At 40.2% G+C, this 16,532-nt stretch overlaps 1 protein-coding gene across 1 annotated transcript; it reads left to right on the top strand.

The window, feature by feature from the left end:
- Positions 1-447: 447 nt before the first annotated feature.
- Positions 448-16,252, top strand: LOC141735517 (synaptotagmin-4-like). The gene is made up of 4 exons (XM_074568430.1): positions 448-1,032; positions 3,664-4,478; positions 6,043-6,163; positions 15,855-16,252. Exons 1-4 carry the CDS (start codon positions 999-1,001, stop codon positions 16,151-16,153), a joined length of 1,269 nt encoding a protein of 422 aa, XP_074424531.1. The 5' UTR covers positions 448-998; the 3' UTR covers positions 16,154-16,252.
- Positions 16,253-16,532: the final 280 nt, after the last annotated feature.

Genomic DNA, 16,532 nt, shown 5'->3' on the forward strand with positions numbered 1-16,532 from the left:
GTAAAATCCAGAAGTATCTAGGTAGATCCAGCTCTTTCCTAGACCTACAGGAAGGTCAAGAGGATTTCCAAAGTGGGGGCTGAGTGTTTTTGTGGGGGTGGATGGTGGGAAGAAGCAGGGAGGAGGGACAGGGAGGAGGGACAGGGAGAAGGCACATCAGGAGTTTTCATGACTCAAATCCAGTAAGTGTATCACATCAGTCATAGGAGAAATGCATGCCTTGCAGTTGGAGCCAAGGACCATCTAAGTTGGCATCTCCTTCACGTTGTCTGTCCAGCTGATAGATAAATAATCAAATAAATAAATCTTGTCTCAGAAAAACAGACACACCTGTGTATTACACAAAGTGCACTGAATCACAGACATTAGCATTTCACTGTCTGTCTGATGGAGGATGGGAGCTCATATCCTGCAGTAGGGCAGTTAAAATAATCGATGAGTGCATGTTCAATCCCCAGAAAGATGACAGGGGGGTGAGAGGGAGGGAGGGAGAGAGAGGGAGGGTGTGGTGGTTGGGGAGGGGGGATGGGAGGTGGGAAAGGTGCTGATTTCAGCCCTGTAGCATCAGAATTGCGTCAATTTGAGTTTCAACCACATCTTCAGTCTCGGAGCGATGCTACTCAGAAGAGCCAGAACAGGAAGGGAGTTGCAAATCAGTGTGCAAAGGGGAGGACCGAAGCTTCCCCTCCCCCCTCTCCTCCAGTCCCCTTGCAGCCTCCTCCTCCACCTTCCCCACCGCTCGTGTCTTCAGGTTGGGTTTTTTTTGTTTGTTTTTTTTTTTTTCTCTTTCTTTCTTTTTTTTTTTTTTTTTAAACCACGCTCGAAAAGACGGTTGCCCGGGCGCTGTGAGAGCGGAGAGCCGGGGGAAAAGCAGCGCAACGCGTTCGGGGCCCCGGTCAGGTCGCTAGGTACCCGGGGAGGCGGCAACCGCTTCCCGGACAGAAACTCCAGCACCACGAACAGCGTCTCCAGCACCGTGTACAGAGCACGCCGCCAACATGGCTCCGATCGCGGCCAGCCGGCAGCAGATCGGTAAGCACGTCCCGGCCCCAACTCCCCGCCCGCGGGGCTGGGGGCTGCTCCCCTCCCCAGGCGAAGTGCACGCGGGCAGCCTCTGCTGAGCCACCCTGCGCACGCAGCTTGTTGGGAGGAACCTGATTTCCCCCAGTTCTCTTCGATCTTAGAAGTTGTGTGAATTTGCTTTCTTTCCCTTCTCTGTCTCTCTTTTCCTTCCTCCCTACCTGCTCCCCCCGGTAATGCTCCGGGAGAGATGAAGAGGTTTGTGTAGGTGCGTTTTCGGATGAGAGAGGTTTTGGGGTTGTTTTCTCTGTCTTGGTTAAAGTAGTGTGGCTTCAGAGTTAAATGATGTAAATGCATCCTGTGCCACAGAGAAAATCTTTGTTCAAGTAATTCTTGGAATAATTGTCATTCATTTTTTTTCTTGTTGTAAAGAAAGACTTGTCAACCATTAGTTAAAGTGAAAGGTGGTCTTGTAAAGGACATTGCTAGGAAGATGAAAATACAGGATCCCTGTGCTTTTAGCTAAACAGCTGCATCTTGATTAATATGGGTTCACTGAGAATAACAATGATAACAATGAACTTTTCAGTTGTGTCATTTCTATGCACTGGATGTAGGGTGATTAACCGTGATACCAGAAGTTTCAGAAACAGTCATATATGTGCACTTATAAAATAGGTACATAAATAGCTTTACTCAGAAAAGCAGTAAGTAGAAATGTTTCTGAACTCTGCTTTACAAATTTTGACTCTAGCCTAGATTATATTTACTTTAGCAGTGGTTTAATTCAAGGATCATTCCACTGATTTAAGTGAAGTGACTCCAGATTTATATCACGTAACTGAAATAATAACTTCACCCATGATCAATAGGTAATGTTTCCTATTAATACACTGCCTTGAATGTTAACCAATTGATTTATATTATGACAACAGCAAGAAATTCAGGTTGCAACATAATTAGTTGTAAATATAAAACCATTTTTGTTATCATTTCATCTTCTTTCCTACCCCACCCACTTGATGTTTCTAACCCCACTTGTGACATCATGCTTATCTAATTACTTATTTAAGGAAGATAGTTAATATTTTAAACACTAAATTGATTCTACCACTGCTTTCAGTAGTTGTAGAATTAAAATATAGCATAATTTCCATTACTATAAAAAGTCTGTCATCTCATGAAAAAGTGTTTTAAATGTGCAAATCATTTTTAAAAGCTAATAAAGTATTCTGATTAGTTTTCAATTACTCCTTGCTTTGTACCTTTATATCATGTATATGTAAATTTCTGCAGCCCAGGGAATTCTTGAAACTCAGAGCCACGTGCTTAACTTTGAAAAAATACTTTTTGGTTATGTACATAATTTTCAGTCATTTCATTAAGTTCTTACAATTAAGTATGTAGACTGATACAGCAAAGGGAAAGTGACATGAATATTATCAGAAGAAATTAATAGCTAGGCCCGATCCTTTCTGTGCTGGAACATTATGTCCTACCTTGCTCTGATAGTATTGTAGATTTTTTTGAATCATCCCACTAAAAAGCAAAGGTATAGTGGCAGCACATCTATCTGCCCAGCTTTTACCTGGATGAAGCTGATTTAGTAATACATGGAGGGGGATAATTTTGCTTTTCTTACCCAGAATGATCTACTAATCACTTGCGAGAGAACCAGAACTGTTACATAATTGCCTTTATGCATAAACAATGGAATCCCATTAATATTCTACTGGTCTTCCACTGTTGCAGGGAATAAAGACTAAGCTCTGATTGTTACATTGTGGGAGGTTTAAACTCACTTAGTAATGTTACTTATGGGCAAAATTGGATTTCCAATTAGTTGTGCTCATTTGCTCCTTCAATGTATGCTTTGAAGGGCTAATGATACTCTATATGTAACTAATGTATCCACACGACAATTGAGGTTGTAACACTTGCTCAGTTTTCTCTTTATTCAGTTTAAGTCTAGGATTCATATTAAAGTAGAAGGAAATTATGTTTTAATGTTTTTCTTATGTACTCCTAAAAAGTAGTGACCTTTCCTGTAAACTCCCCATAGCTTTGATTCATAGTGTCTTAAATGCAAATCTTAGTGGTTATCGGTTATCAGTGTATGAGATACCTCCAGGAAATTATGGGATCAGACCATAAAAAATGAGTTAACTGAGTGTACAAAGTTTTCTAGGAAGCAGTGTGAAAAGCAGATGATGTATCTATAAGTAATGCATATTTCAGAACCTGTTTTATCTAACCAACAAAGCTCCATAAACTCAAAGCTGAAACCTTCTGAGAGATGGTATTACTCACAGACATACAAACTCAGAAACTACACACAGAGAGATGAGATAACCGAGCAATTACTAATGGTTATTACTCTTAGGATGGGAATAGTATTTTCCTCCCAAACACTCTGTATATGGAAAAATACTAACATAACAAGCATGCCTTAGGATGGGAGTACACATTCATGCCTGCAGGTGGTGAGCAATATGTACAATGCAAAGCACTTTCAGTGTGTCGATTCTGCTGCTATTATCATCTCGTATCAGTTTGTTTTACTAAATTATTACTTTATTAAATATCACAAAGAGTCCAAGGCATTGCTGCTTATGTGCTTGTTGCTATTTATTTGATTTGCAGATGAAATTACTACAGTGGTTGGGATCTTTAGTGCATTTGGCCTTGTCTTCTCTGTCTCCCTTTTTGCTTGGATCTGCTGTCAACGTAAATCCTCCAAATCCAATAAGACCCCTCCATATAAGTTTGTCCATGTTCTGAAGGGGGTTGATATTTACCCTGAGAATCTCAACAGTAAGAAGAAGTTTGGAGCAGATGATAAAAGTGAAGCAAATAACAAATCAGCGATGCCAAAGAATTCTCTCCATCTTGACCTGGAGAAGAGAGATCTAAATGGCAACTTCCCCAAAACAACCCCTGAAATCCAGAGCTCTCCATATCTTGAAAATTTGACTCCTAAGCACTTTGCAGAAAGGAAGAAAGATTCAGTATCCCCTGATAGTTTAAAATCCATCACTTCCCTGTCATCTGACGATAAACAAGACAAGCTAGGAACTCTCTTTTTCTCCTTAGAGTACAACTTTGAGAAAAAGGCATTTGTAGTGAACATCAAAGAAGCACGTGGTCTGCCAGCAATGGATGAACAGTCAATGACTTCTGATCCCTACATCAAAATGACGATCCTGCCTGAGAAAAAGCACAAGGTGAAAACCAGAGTGCTGAGAAAAACCTTAGATCCAGCTTTCAATGAGACCTTCACGTTTTATGGAATCCCCTATAGCCAAATTCAAGACTTAACACTTCACTTCATGATCCTGAGCTTTGACAGGTTTTCCAGAGATGATGTCATTGGAGAAGTCCTCATTCCCCTCACAGGAATTGAATTGTCAGAAGGAAGGCTGCTAATGGACAGAGATATCATCAAAAGAAATGTTAGGGTAACGTATTTGCTATTTAAATTTTAAGTGTTGTGCTAGTGTTAGCTATGATTCTTGTGTAATGCTGCTAGCATCTTGGAAAGAAAAGGGAACAAGTTCATCATGAAAGTCATTGAGATGCTTTCATAATGGCAGTATGAGGATGCAATTACACAAATGTAATAAACATTACAATGAGCATGTTGCAAGAGATTGTTAATGTCCTAAACTCTATTTGCTTATTCATCTGGTCCAACAGGTTCGATTGGACCCATTTACATTAGGTCAAGTGGCCTCAGTCCACATTAATTTGCTTTAAAAGGAAAGAATGCAAAGATTTATATATTATTCCCCATCTCCTCCCTCTCCTTTTCTGTTTGAAATCATTCTTTCTTAAAGTTTATTGAAGTCAATTTAAATCTTTCACTTCAACTACATGGTTTTTATAGCAGATTCTTAAAGAATGCAGTGTAGTCTTTAGTTAAGGAATTGGAACCTGTTAGAGACCATATTGTTGATGTAGTAGTATGTTCTTGCACTTCAGTGCTGTTACTACCTTCTCTCTCAAGAATTGTGACACAGGCTGCAGCCCTACTAAGGATAGTAAGACATGAGGGAGAAGCCAAAGCCTTCCTGAAGTCAATGGCAAAACATACTGACTTCACTGGGCTAAAAATATTTCATACCATTTTTTCTCATTTCAGAATGTAAAGATCATTTACAACCATCACAGCTGAACTACAGAATTGCACATGCATCACGCACATGTCTCTTAATCTCTACTAAGGAAGTGGAATGTGTATTGACTTTCAATTTGATTATTTTGAAAGAGCAAGCATGCTACCAAATCAAATAAATGTCTACCAGACAACATACCTATAACTAATACTGTTATTTAATGCAATTCTAAATTCTATTGCTATATTACAACAACTATAACTATGTCGCTGATATTTTGTTTATAACTTATTGGGTTTTCTAGCATATAAGGTATTATTTTTGCTTGTTTCCCTTGCCTTCCTCCTTTCTGTGAAATAAACTACCCCTGCAAATTCAAATGTAATAATCATAGAGAAAGTCTTTGATCTCATCTTTATTTCATGTATATGATACTACTTTAGAAAGTGTCAGAGATAAGATTTCACTAACTGTTTGAATCCTTCCTGTTTAAAAACATTTTACCGAAATTTTTTTAAATTTACCTTTATTAATTTCTTTTTTCAATATATCTTTATGGAATTTTTGTTTGGCTTGAGAACTTTTTCTTTCACTGAGACTTTTTTTCTCATGATGCAGGATTTCATCTCTAATCTCTGAAGCTAATGATGTCATGTCAACCTATATTTTCACTTTATTATTTATTTTTGCTCAGTCTAATAACCAACCATAAGAAGAGTTATATAACTACAATAGAGGGAAATGATATTTTCTATGTAAAGCAGCATAGCTCCATAAGTTATATCCTTTTACACCATTTCAGAACATACAGTTATGTGGCATTTTATAAATCTTAATTCTGGTTTAAAGCTTGTTCAATATAATTGCTTATAAATAGCCTTATTTCTTTTTTCTTTCATTTCCTCAGAAATCATCTGGGCATGGAGAATTACTGATCTCTCTGTGTTATCAGTCTACAACAAACACGCTCACTGTGGTTGTTTTAAAAGCCAAGCATCTACCTAAATCTGATGTGTCAGGATTATCAGGTAATGGTTTTACTAATGAATATGCCCTAAGAATATAAAACAAACAGACAGGAGACAGCTGAAATGTGGCATTTCAAAGACTAAAAATAGTCCATAAATGCATAAATGGTGTCTCTATTATTTGCAGCCTATTCATTTATTCATATCTAGGTCAATGCTTTATTTTCCAGGGTATGTATTTTACAAATTTGTTTTTCAATCACATGTTAAAAACCATGACATCTCTTAGCAGTGGAAACCAATGAGTTTTGTGATTGTCTTGAACAGAATCCATCTGCCATAAGTATGGGATGTTGTTTGCAGATACTAAAAGCTTTTATTTATGACAAAAAATCAGTTTATTTGTAGAAGATCAGTATTGAGTGAGATCATCATATGGTTTATTTCAGCTGAGCACCAAGAAAAGCAACCAGTTACATCTGTGCTGAATTTGGCCCACTGAGCACTAACATTTATTTGGCAAGGTGAAAAGGTGAACTATGCCAGTGCTGGAAGCAGGTTGTAACATTACACCTGTGCTTTATCATGAGCTGTAATTGGGGTGCACTAAGAAGGAGCAGTTTTTGCACTCCCTTCTCCTGGTCTTGTTGGGCTATTTTGCATTCCGTGGAACCTCCTTTGAAGCCAATACTAGAATTGTACTTAGATGCACATTAATGCTAGATAACATAATAACAGAATAAAATTTAATGTACAGTATACAAAGGATAAGACAATCACCCAAAAAGAACAGTACAAAGGACTATACAAACACTAGCACATCTGCTGTTGATTATAGGACTGACACTCTCTCATTTCACAGGATTTTTTAAAAGAAGCAGAAGAAGTTGTTTTGGGAACCACTGAATAATAATTACTACAGACAATAACAGTCTTTCTACTTCTCATACCAAGAAATACTGCAATTTACCTAGAAAGTTAACCCATCTTGTATCCAACACAACAAAACTATAGGTAGCTCCCATTTACATGATGGAATTCCATTGAAATCCTCCTTCTGATCTCAATTTTATTCTCATATAAGGAGAGAGGATATAAATGGAGCCCAACAGTTTATTCCACTATGTACTTTTAATATGTACTTTTAATAATCAACACAAAATTCAGAGCAGATAGTAGAGGTTTCATAAAGACAGCATGACAGCAAGCTGATCTCAACAGACCAAATCTGCCTGAGGTTCACCCAGGTGGGAAAATAACTTGAAGACAAAAGCCCTCCTAGTCTCAGCAGCTACTTGGACCCTATAGCACATCCAAACTACACATTTGTTTACTGTATCTCTTATGAGTAAAACTATAAATTCTGTTTGCTCTTTCCACTTCCCTCAGTACGACCTTGCTAACTATAAAAGGAATATAATATTTCTAAGAGATACAGGCAGCTATGCTAAACCTGGACACCTAGTTCATTTAGACAGTTCTTCATTATTTGCTGTTCATCAGCAAGGCCAGGTTCACTAGATATTTGGGTGTCAGTAACATACTGCACTCACAACAGTCCTTATTTCCTCTGTGACTTTCCCCTCAGCCCAACATAAATCTTGAACAAGGAGGAGATGAAATGGTGTTTCTATAGGGTCAGCTAAACAATTGCATAACTCAATCTCCTTCAGAAGATGGGAACTTTATTACTCAGAAGCTGTTCCATTCCCACAATCTCCTTGGTTTCCTTGATCACTGGTGTTGAGGTCTCCTAATAGACCTAATAAAATCAAGAGGATCATTCTAGCTTTATCTAGTAGATGGCCAGAAGTAACAGTCAAAAAATGTCCTTTAAACAGAAATGAGCAACAATGTGAATCCACTGATGGATACTGATCCTGATATTTTTAATGCTTGTGTGGCATATAGTCATTTAAAAGCCAATGAACATCTAGAAACATTAAACCCTATTTTTAAAATGCTTATTGTGGTGATAGAGTATTAAAGTGAAGATATATTCTATCATACCTTACTCCTCTTAAACTAGTGTCCATTCAAGGAAACAAAAACCTTTTCATCATCTGACCATTTCAGTCTGATAAGTTTGGCATAGCATTTCTAAATACGGTTCAGTTTTAATTTTACTTTTTTAAAAAGTATTCAACTATTCTCGATGTTTATTAGCTGATTGTTTACATAGGCTATTTTGTTTGACTGGGTTCAGTAGAAAGGATTTTGTATATAAAGACTACAGCAAAGTAATGTTGCAACAGTTGAGTAATTATGAGGAATGCAAACACTCAGTGTTGGTTGACAGCTAAAAATATGGACATTTTTCCTTCCATTCTTCAACGGTAATACAGTACAGACATAAAGTCAAGTACATATCCTAACAACAAATGTACCCTTACATTTAAAGTTCAGTTCAATAAAAATTGGTTGAACAATTTAATCAAGCTAATGGACTTTGGTAGAACCACAACAGAAATTAATTGCTTCCATTCATCCATTCTCTCAGCATGAGCTTATTCTTTCCTTTCTGAGGCTTTTCTTTGCACAAGTCTTATTAACACAAATGATTATACCCTACTGGTAGAAAGCATGAAAAGCAGATTTCTGTTATACATAAATATGTAATGATACATATTTGTCAGAGTCCATTAGAATTTTGCATACTTTCAGACCACCTTTGCATGTAGTAAAGATATTATTAGGGTTAATGGACAGTGTGGAGCATGGATTCACGGACTCTGGCGGGGTACAGACCAAAGACCTTTATTGCAACAATCTGACAGGTTTTATAGCTTTACACACTCTCCACGCGCAAGTTGTGTTCTGCTGATAGGTTGAAGGTCGACTGCCACGCGCTTCTCTACTTCTTCCGATTGGTTTCTGCTGTCTGTTCACGAGGAGCAACAACTTCATTCTCACGTCCTGTTTCTTGCTGATTCTTACTTGTTTTTCTGTTCTCTCAAGCCCTCTCTCAAGGACGCAGCTTTATCTCATCAAGGTTGAACAGACCTATGCTGCTCTCTATTCCCACAATTCCCCCTTTTTGTTTTTCTACTACAAAAGCTTGATTAATCATTCTTTGCATTATTTTCTGTAGGCAGCCTAAGATACAGGGCACAACAAGCATTAAGGCACACATAAAGAATGGCAACAACAATCCAGCTTTTACAATTGATGATAGCCATCCAGAAATACCCCAACTGCGCAGCAGGTTGTTTAGCCAGTCCCATTCATTGTCAATCTGTAGCTGATTAAACCCTTCTTTCAATTGCTGGATGCTTTTATGGATAGACTCAGAGTGGTCAGAAAGATTCATACAACACATACCCTCAAAATCTTCACACCTGTGGCCTTGCGCTAAAAGCAAAAACTCAATGGCAGCTCTATTTTGAAGCGTAGCATGCCGAATAGAGTCTACATCTGCTAATAACCCACTTAATGGTAATTATGTGGCATTGGTCTGTTTAGCCAGCCAACACCCTATTTTATTAAGCATATTTAATGCCGTTGCTGTTCCTAGCGAAGGGAGACTACTTAGCCCTATTCTTTGTCCAAGATTCGGGAATGTTATATGGTCATCACAGGATGGAGTAAAGGTATGAACTGTTCTCTTGGCTCTGTGTTTACTGTGTGCTCTGCTCACTGTGTCCTTGGCCGTACGCAGGCCTCTGCTGCCACATCTCCCCCTTTTTTGTTTAACACCAGACCATTTATTAACAAGGTCGCCATGACTTGTGCTTCTACTCGTTGTGATGCTCTTAGCAGGTTATATACTAAACACAATTGAAAACAGAATCAAAAAGATCCCTGCTAAGGCAATAAATACCCAGATTCCTAAATTTAGCCCAGAAAGCCAATTTCTTTAGATTTACCCACGAGAAATCCTTTTGTAATGTTTCAAATACATTGTGGTTCATTAAGTCTTGAATCTTTAGTATTTGAGCTTTTAGCTGATCGTGTAAAGGACGAATGTTTTGTTGCAATGACATGTCAAAAGCACCTTGGAGATGGTGTTTAACCATTTCCCAGCCATGTAGCAACATATTCCAGGGGAGAGATGTAACACAAAGTCTTCGAGAGTTGTACCCCCAATCCCAATACAGAGAAAGACGTGTTTTTAATGCATTTTGTTGATTCCCTATCCATATTACTGCTGGTTTATACCTTACTCGCGTTAAATTTACACAATAAGATTGATTACATTCTTGGATACTTGCATTCTGAGCCGAAGCAAACATACGGATGAGAAATACAAATCATTACAGAATTGTCTTGCTCACAACTTCTATTTGTTGCAGTATTATCTGTGGTTAGCATGCACCCCGACTTAAGGTGCTTATAATACACCTTCGGTTGTTCAGGCCATTCAACGGTACTTACAAAATGTCGCTCTACTGCTGTGGATGACAAAGAAGACATGTTTAGAAAATTTGAAACATGAGAGCGTATGTGCATAACAAAATAAGGAAACTGTCTTTTTCATAAAAGCATCATTAATTGCAGTAAGAGATTAAATAACAATTGGTTCTCTACTTGTTTTATAAATGCTCCTTCAAGTCTTTGAACAATACCAGTAACATATTGAGAGTTTGCCACTACATTTAACGGTTCCTGTTGAAATAAGTCAAAAGCCTTTACTGTGTCCCTGAACCATCTACAAACACCGTACGGGTGCCAGCAAGAGGCCTTGGTGCTAGCAGGATGTGTGGCTGTAAAGGAATTTGTGAAAGTGACTGTAATAGTCTGTGCTAGGGGAAAGAATAATTTATTTGCCCAATATAATGTACTAAGGCAATTTGTAGGTTAAGACTTTGTGATAACCAAGGGTCAAGGTCATCCTTTTTGATGGGGACATGTATGTGGCTTGGATCCATTGCAGAAAGCTGGTGACAGCACAAACGACCCTGGGAAAACAATCGCGGTAACATTTCAATCATCATAGTTACTGGTTTTGAAAAGGTATGTGGCAAAAATACCCACTCTAATGCAGTCAGGCTCTTTGCGAGTGCATCATCCCACTGTCCTATCAGGGCATAAAGTTGAAATTCTTGTAGGAAGGTGTTCAATGTGTCTTGCAGCAGTAGTCGACTATATCTTATCTTATCTTGCAACGTGCTGTAATGCCTTCTGAGCTGTTGGGGTTAATGAACATGGAACTTATGGGGGGGGTGGGCGGGGGCAGACACAGTGCTTCAGGGCATCCCCTGTACCTTCAAAGTGCGCTCATGTCTCTCTCCCCCTCTCTGACCCGAGACAGCCTCCTTATATCCTGCACTGGATTGAGTGGAGAAGTACAGGCTAGAGTCGCTACACACATGGCCAGTGCACGCAGCGAGTCCCACCAGACTCTCCTGCACTGGATTGAGTAGAAAAGTACAGGCTAGAGTCGCTGCACACGTGGCCAGTGTATGCAGCGAGTCTCACCAAACTCATGATCCGGCTTTGCTAACAGCAGCTGTCTGATACGTGACTACATTGTTGTAATCCCTTCTTGTTATCTTCTTCTGTGATGGTCAGGTTCTCATGGATACACACATAGTTTTTAGAGCAACATATTCTACAACTCGTACAAGGGTATGATGCAAAGCGGCATCTACAACTGATCGTATAATGCTTATTAAACACGGCAAACAGCATACTAAACATAACAGACAAATTCCTTCCACACAGGCGATGAGTATAATTTGCTTCAACCAACCCCACCCCCAAGTCCATCCAGCAAAGAGATTTCACCCAGTGGTCTCCACAAGTTGCCGGTTCGGTCGGTGCAGTTCCTGCAGCTGGGCATGGATGCATTTGGAGTGGTCACTTAGATTCATATAACACAGTCCTTTAAAATCTTGACAACCATGTCTGTGAGCTGAAAGCAAAAAATCAGTAGCAGCTCTGTTTTGCAGCGTCGCATATCGAATACTATCTACATCTAGCAATACCTCAGGAATAGCTGGACTAGTAGCATTGTTAAACTTATCCTTGGCAGCAAGAGAGTCCTTGTTATCAAGAATCCTTGGCAGCAAAAGAGTCCTTGTTAGCAAGAGCGCATGCGGACTCCCTGTTCTTGCTGGTACTGTGCTTTGATCTTCTTCCACAACAGGCCAAGATTCTCAAGCAGCTAGATAAGGTGTCTGTGAGTCCATTACAGGCTTACGTCATCCAAATGTTTTTCTTGCCAGCACCCGAGACTGAATAACAATTGGTGTGATATATGTGTTTTCCAGCACCCAGGTGCGAGTCCCTTGAGTGTATTTACAATCCTCCTCACCGATCTGCCGTTGCTTTCCCATATTCCACCCTCTTGCTCAAGAGACCGCTTCTGCTGGGTTCATTTTAGTCTTGCAGGGTGTAACACAGAGCAATCTACTAAGGCATGCAATAACATAGACACATATAGGAAAAAACCAAAAACATATCTCTATGGTACTGCTTTGAATCAGGTGTCCTATTTCTCTTTTTCTGATGCTTTCTCGTAATGCGTATGGCATACTTTTGTGCTAACGTGGCACATTTCCCATCTAATTGTTCCTGTTTGGTTTCTTTTTTTTTTCTTTTCTCTTTTTTTTTCCTTTTTTTCTTTTTTTCTTTTTCTCTTTTTCCTTTTTTCTTGTTTCTTTTTCTCTTTTTTCTTTTTTTCTTTTTTCTCTTTTTTTTTTCCCCCATCACTTACGACTGACATAAAAGTCTGCCTTTGCAACAAGAGCTCAGTTTCTCATTTTTCCTTAAGTTTCTCATTTTCCTACAGAGCATCCTATAGATTTTGTCTCAACTCCTTTTCCCAATCAACCATGATCTTATAGGCAAACAACAAACAACCAGCGATACGCCCTGCACGGGCGAGCCGTTCCCGAGAGTGTAAATGTGTCGGCTGGTGAAAACTCCCCCAATATTTCAGGACTTCCATCGGTTCTACAGCCCATCCTGGTGTATCTACCTGGGGCACGCTCGCCTTACGTCTAAACATTGTATATATACAAACTTCTTCACTTGACGGAGTGTCAGCCCTAGTTGCATATGAGAACAGTACCACACCGGGCAGAACACCTTCTCAAGTGGAGTCACCTAACGACACTGCACACAACAAAAAACAAACAGTAGCACACATGCTGATCAGCAGGTATAAGCTGGCGCCCACACACACTTGCACAGCAGACATACAAAAACAGCACTTCTATCTCAGGGAGATGACTGGGGAGGGGAGGGGCTGAGGTGGGCAATGGCAGGAGCAAAACAGCTCCAGCTCCGTCCTTCTCTGCTGACATTCTGACAATACACCGCAATACCCCAATTCCGGCTGTGCACGTATAAACATTTGATAAGGAGGAACAGGTGCAGTACCTTGCGCAAATGGAGAAGGGTTAAGAATGGAGGAGCACGATAACAACTTTCGTCGCTGTTGCTGTAAAATCTCCTCCGCAGTTGGAGCAGATGCAGGCATAGCTTTAACTGGGGTTAAAGGTGGATATAAATCAGGTTCAGTCTCTGGATTTATTGGACCAGGATCAAAGGGGCACCCAGGATCATCCTCAGGGCTATTACAGAATAGGGTAGAGTGAACTTGAGTGCCTCCTTTCCCTTCGGCATGTTCTGATCTCGGCAAGACTGGGGGGCAATCGTCTGCTTTAAAATTAGGAGGTGCGGCAGTTGCCCCAGACGGAGCAGCATCGTTATTGCTCGCAGCTTGTCTGATATCCTCCTTTTTCCATATCATCTCTAGAATTTGCTGCCAATCGGTTTGATAAGAGATAGATCCCACTCGGTTGCAAGCCTCTATCATATCTATTAAGCCTGGATTCTTTAAGGCTTGTAAGATACACCTACAATCGACATTAGCATTCTCCACCGCAAGCTTTAACATCAGTGCTTCCTTGGCTTCTATGTTCTCCACTTGTTTATGAATAGCTTCCTGCAGGCGGTCAATAAATGCCATGTAGGGTTCATTAGGACCCTGCTTGACAGTTGTAAAAGATTGAGTTGCCTTTCCCATGTCAGGAACCTTTACGATAGCTTGTAAGGCAAGGTCTGCTGACTGTCTTAGTATCTCTGGAATTAGTCTCGCCTGCAGCTGTGGGGTATCAACAGGCACTTCCCCTAACAATTGAGGGATGCCCGCTCCCTGCAACGGATTGCTGTCCCCTCTTGACAAATTATCTACTGCGGCGACGCTGCACACATCTCTCCAGTGATCCATAAAAAGAACTCGCTGTGTTGGGGTAGAAATAACTTCAGCTGGCTGCTTGATATCGAACGGAGTCAGTATGTATCCTTTCATAATGTTATTTAATAGTCCTTGTGCATAAGGGGAGGTTAGTCCATGCTGCATAATTGTTTTCTGCATTTCTCTAACCAGCTCCCACCTTATCGGTTCCCAGGTGTTTGGTCCATTTTGATTAAGCCGTACCGGACAGGCGATGGCAGTAGCGGCTTCCATATCGCCGTCCTGTAATGCCTGTTTACGTAAATTCTGCCAGTGTTGAGCAGGATTATAAATTGCAGTGACCGCCGGACTTGGTGCCGGACTTGGCAAGGAATCGCCCCAACCCGGTAACACAGGAGACCACGGCGGTATCAACGTCACATCTAGCGGGGGTGCTAACGGCGCAGACGGACAGCTCGGGGGTTCAGGTTTCCCCCCTCTGTCTGAGTGGTAATCGGGCTGTCCGGTGCCACAGCTGCAGCGGCGGCTGCTGTGTCATTTCATTCGGATTTTACCTGCTGTAAAGTATCTTTAATCAACCTCCAGGTTGTCAAGACCTTTGTGGCAGTCACATCCCCTTTTGTTGCAGTCTCAAATAAAGTTTTGCCCACTTGCTCCCAACTTGATAATTGGAAAGCCATTGTAGAATCAGCAGGAAGACCCTTGCTTTTTAGCCATGCCAGTAAAAGCTGAAGAGTTCCTTCATCGTATTGAATACCCCTTCTACTTAAAAACTTTTCTAATATACATACAATTGCCTTTTCCTCTGAGGACTCTCTTGATCCCATCCTCACACGTCCCCGGCTGCTCACCTTTTCCTGGTGATTATTTGTCTGGACTGCAGCTCTCCGATACCACTGCCTTTTTTCGTTCAGCCGGGCTGCTCCACCGGTTGTACATTTCTACGATTCAAGTCCCTCGTATGTTCCTACGATTTTTGTCCCTGTTCGGGCGCCATTTGTGGAGCATGGATTCACGGACTCTGGCGGGGTACAGACCAAAGACCTTTATTGCAACAATCTGACAGGTTTTATAGCTATACACACTCTCCACGCGCAAGTTGTGTCCTGCTGATAGGTTGAAGGTCGACTGCTATGCGCTTCTCTACTTCTTCCGATTGGTTTCTGCTGTCTGTTCACGAGGAGCAACAACTTCATTCTCACGTCCTGTTTCTTGCTGATTCTTACTTGTTTTTCTGTTCTCTCAAGCCCTCTCTCAAGGACGCAGCTTTATCTCATCAAGGTTGAACAGACCTATGCTGCTCTCTATTCCCACAGGACAGGATTTATCTCATGAAGGAGACACATGTATTTGGTCAGATGAATCATGCCCTAAACTTCACTGACTATCTTGATTACGTCGCTGGTGACCATAAAGAGAGTTTAAAGGGACTAATTCAGATGTAAGCACAAAAATTGGATGAGATGAATCATCTTTAATAATTTGAAACATCTCCTCATTGTGATATAATTATGTTGGTAAATGATAAAATTTACCATTAACTAGATCAAGGAATTTCTAAGTGACACTGTTCAATAACTAATCTGTGCTCTCTTTTCATTCCAGATCCTTACATCAAAGTGAACCTGTACCATGCTAAGAGGAGAATTTCTAAAAAGAAAACCCATGTAAAGAAATGCACCCCCAATGCAGTGTTCAATGAATTGTTTGTCTTTGACATTCCTTGTGAGGGCCTTGATGATATCAGCATTGAATTTTTGGTTTTAGATTCAGATAGGGGGTCAAGGAATGAGGTCATTGGCCGATTAACCTTGGGATCTTCAGCAGAAGGAACAGGTAGAGAGCACTGGAAAGAAATTTGTGAATATCCTAGGAGACAAACTGCCAAATGGCATATGTTGTGAGATGGTTAGCAGCTTAGAGAGGGGTGGGAACTTGAAAAACTACGTATATTTCCATAGGCAAGGAGCAGTTTTCTTTCTTTGCTATGTATAATTACAGGCTTGTGACTACAGGACTTTTTTTTTAGGGGGTGAGGGAATAAAAAAAGGATTGAATTATCAGAAAAGAAGGTAACAAAATTTTCACAGTAAATAAAGGAACTTCTATTTCATTAGATTTCAATATAATTGGATGAGATTCATTTTCTTCTGGAGTTTAAATAGCCTGAAACTTCTGAAGCAGTATAAACTTCAATAAGAACAGACTATGTTTTATGAAAAAGTCACTGGAAACCTTATTAGTACTGTTATACAGAAGAAGATAACCTCATTAAAATATATT

The sequence above is a fragment of the Larus michahellis genome, chromosome W (assembly GCF_964199755.1).
Source record: "Larus michahellis chromosome W, bLarMic1.1, whole genome shotgun sequence".
In the NCBI taxonomy this organism is placed as follows: Eukaryota; Metazoa; Chordata; class Aves; order Charadriiformes; family Laridae; genus Larus; species Larus michahellis.

What these genes read in the sequence shown, in the direction of transcription:
- LOC141735517 (XM_074568430.1), top strand. Translation starts at nt 999, where the DNA reads ATGGCTCCGATCGCGGCCAGCCGGCAGCAGATCG. An exon ending in TCATCAAAAGAAATGTTAGG is followed by an intron (nt 4,479 to 6,042) that starts GTAACGTATTTG and finishes TCATTTCCTCAG; the next exon opens with AAATCATCTGGGCATGGAGA. An exon ending in TGATGTGTCAGGATTATCAG is followed by an intron (nt 6,164 to 15,854) that starts GTAATGGTTTTA and finishes TTTTCATTCCAG; the next exon opens with ATCCTTACATCAAAGTGAAC.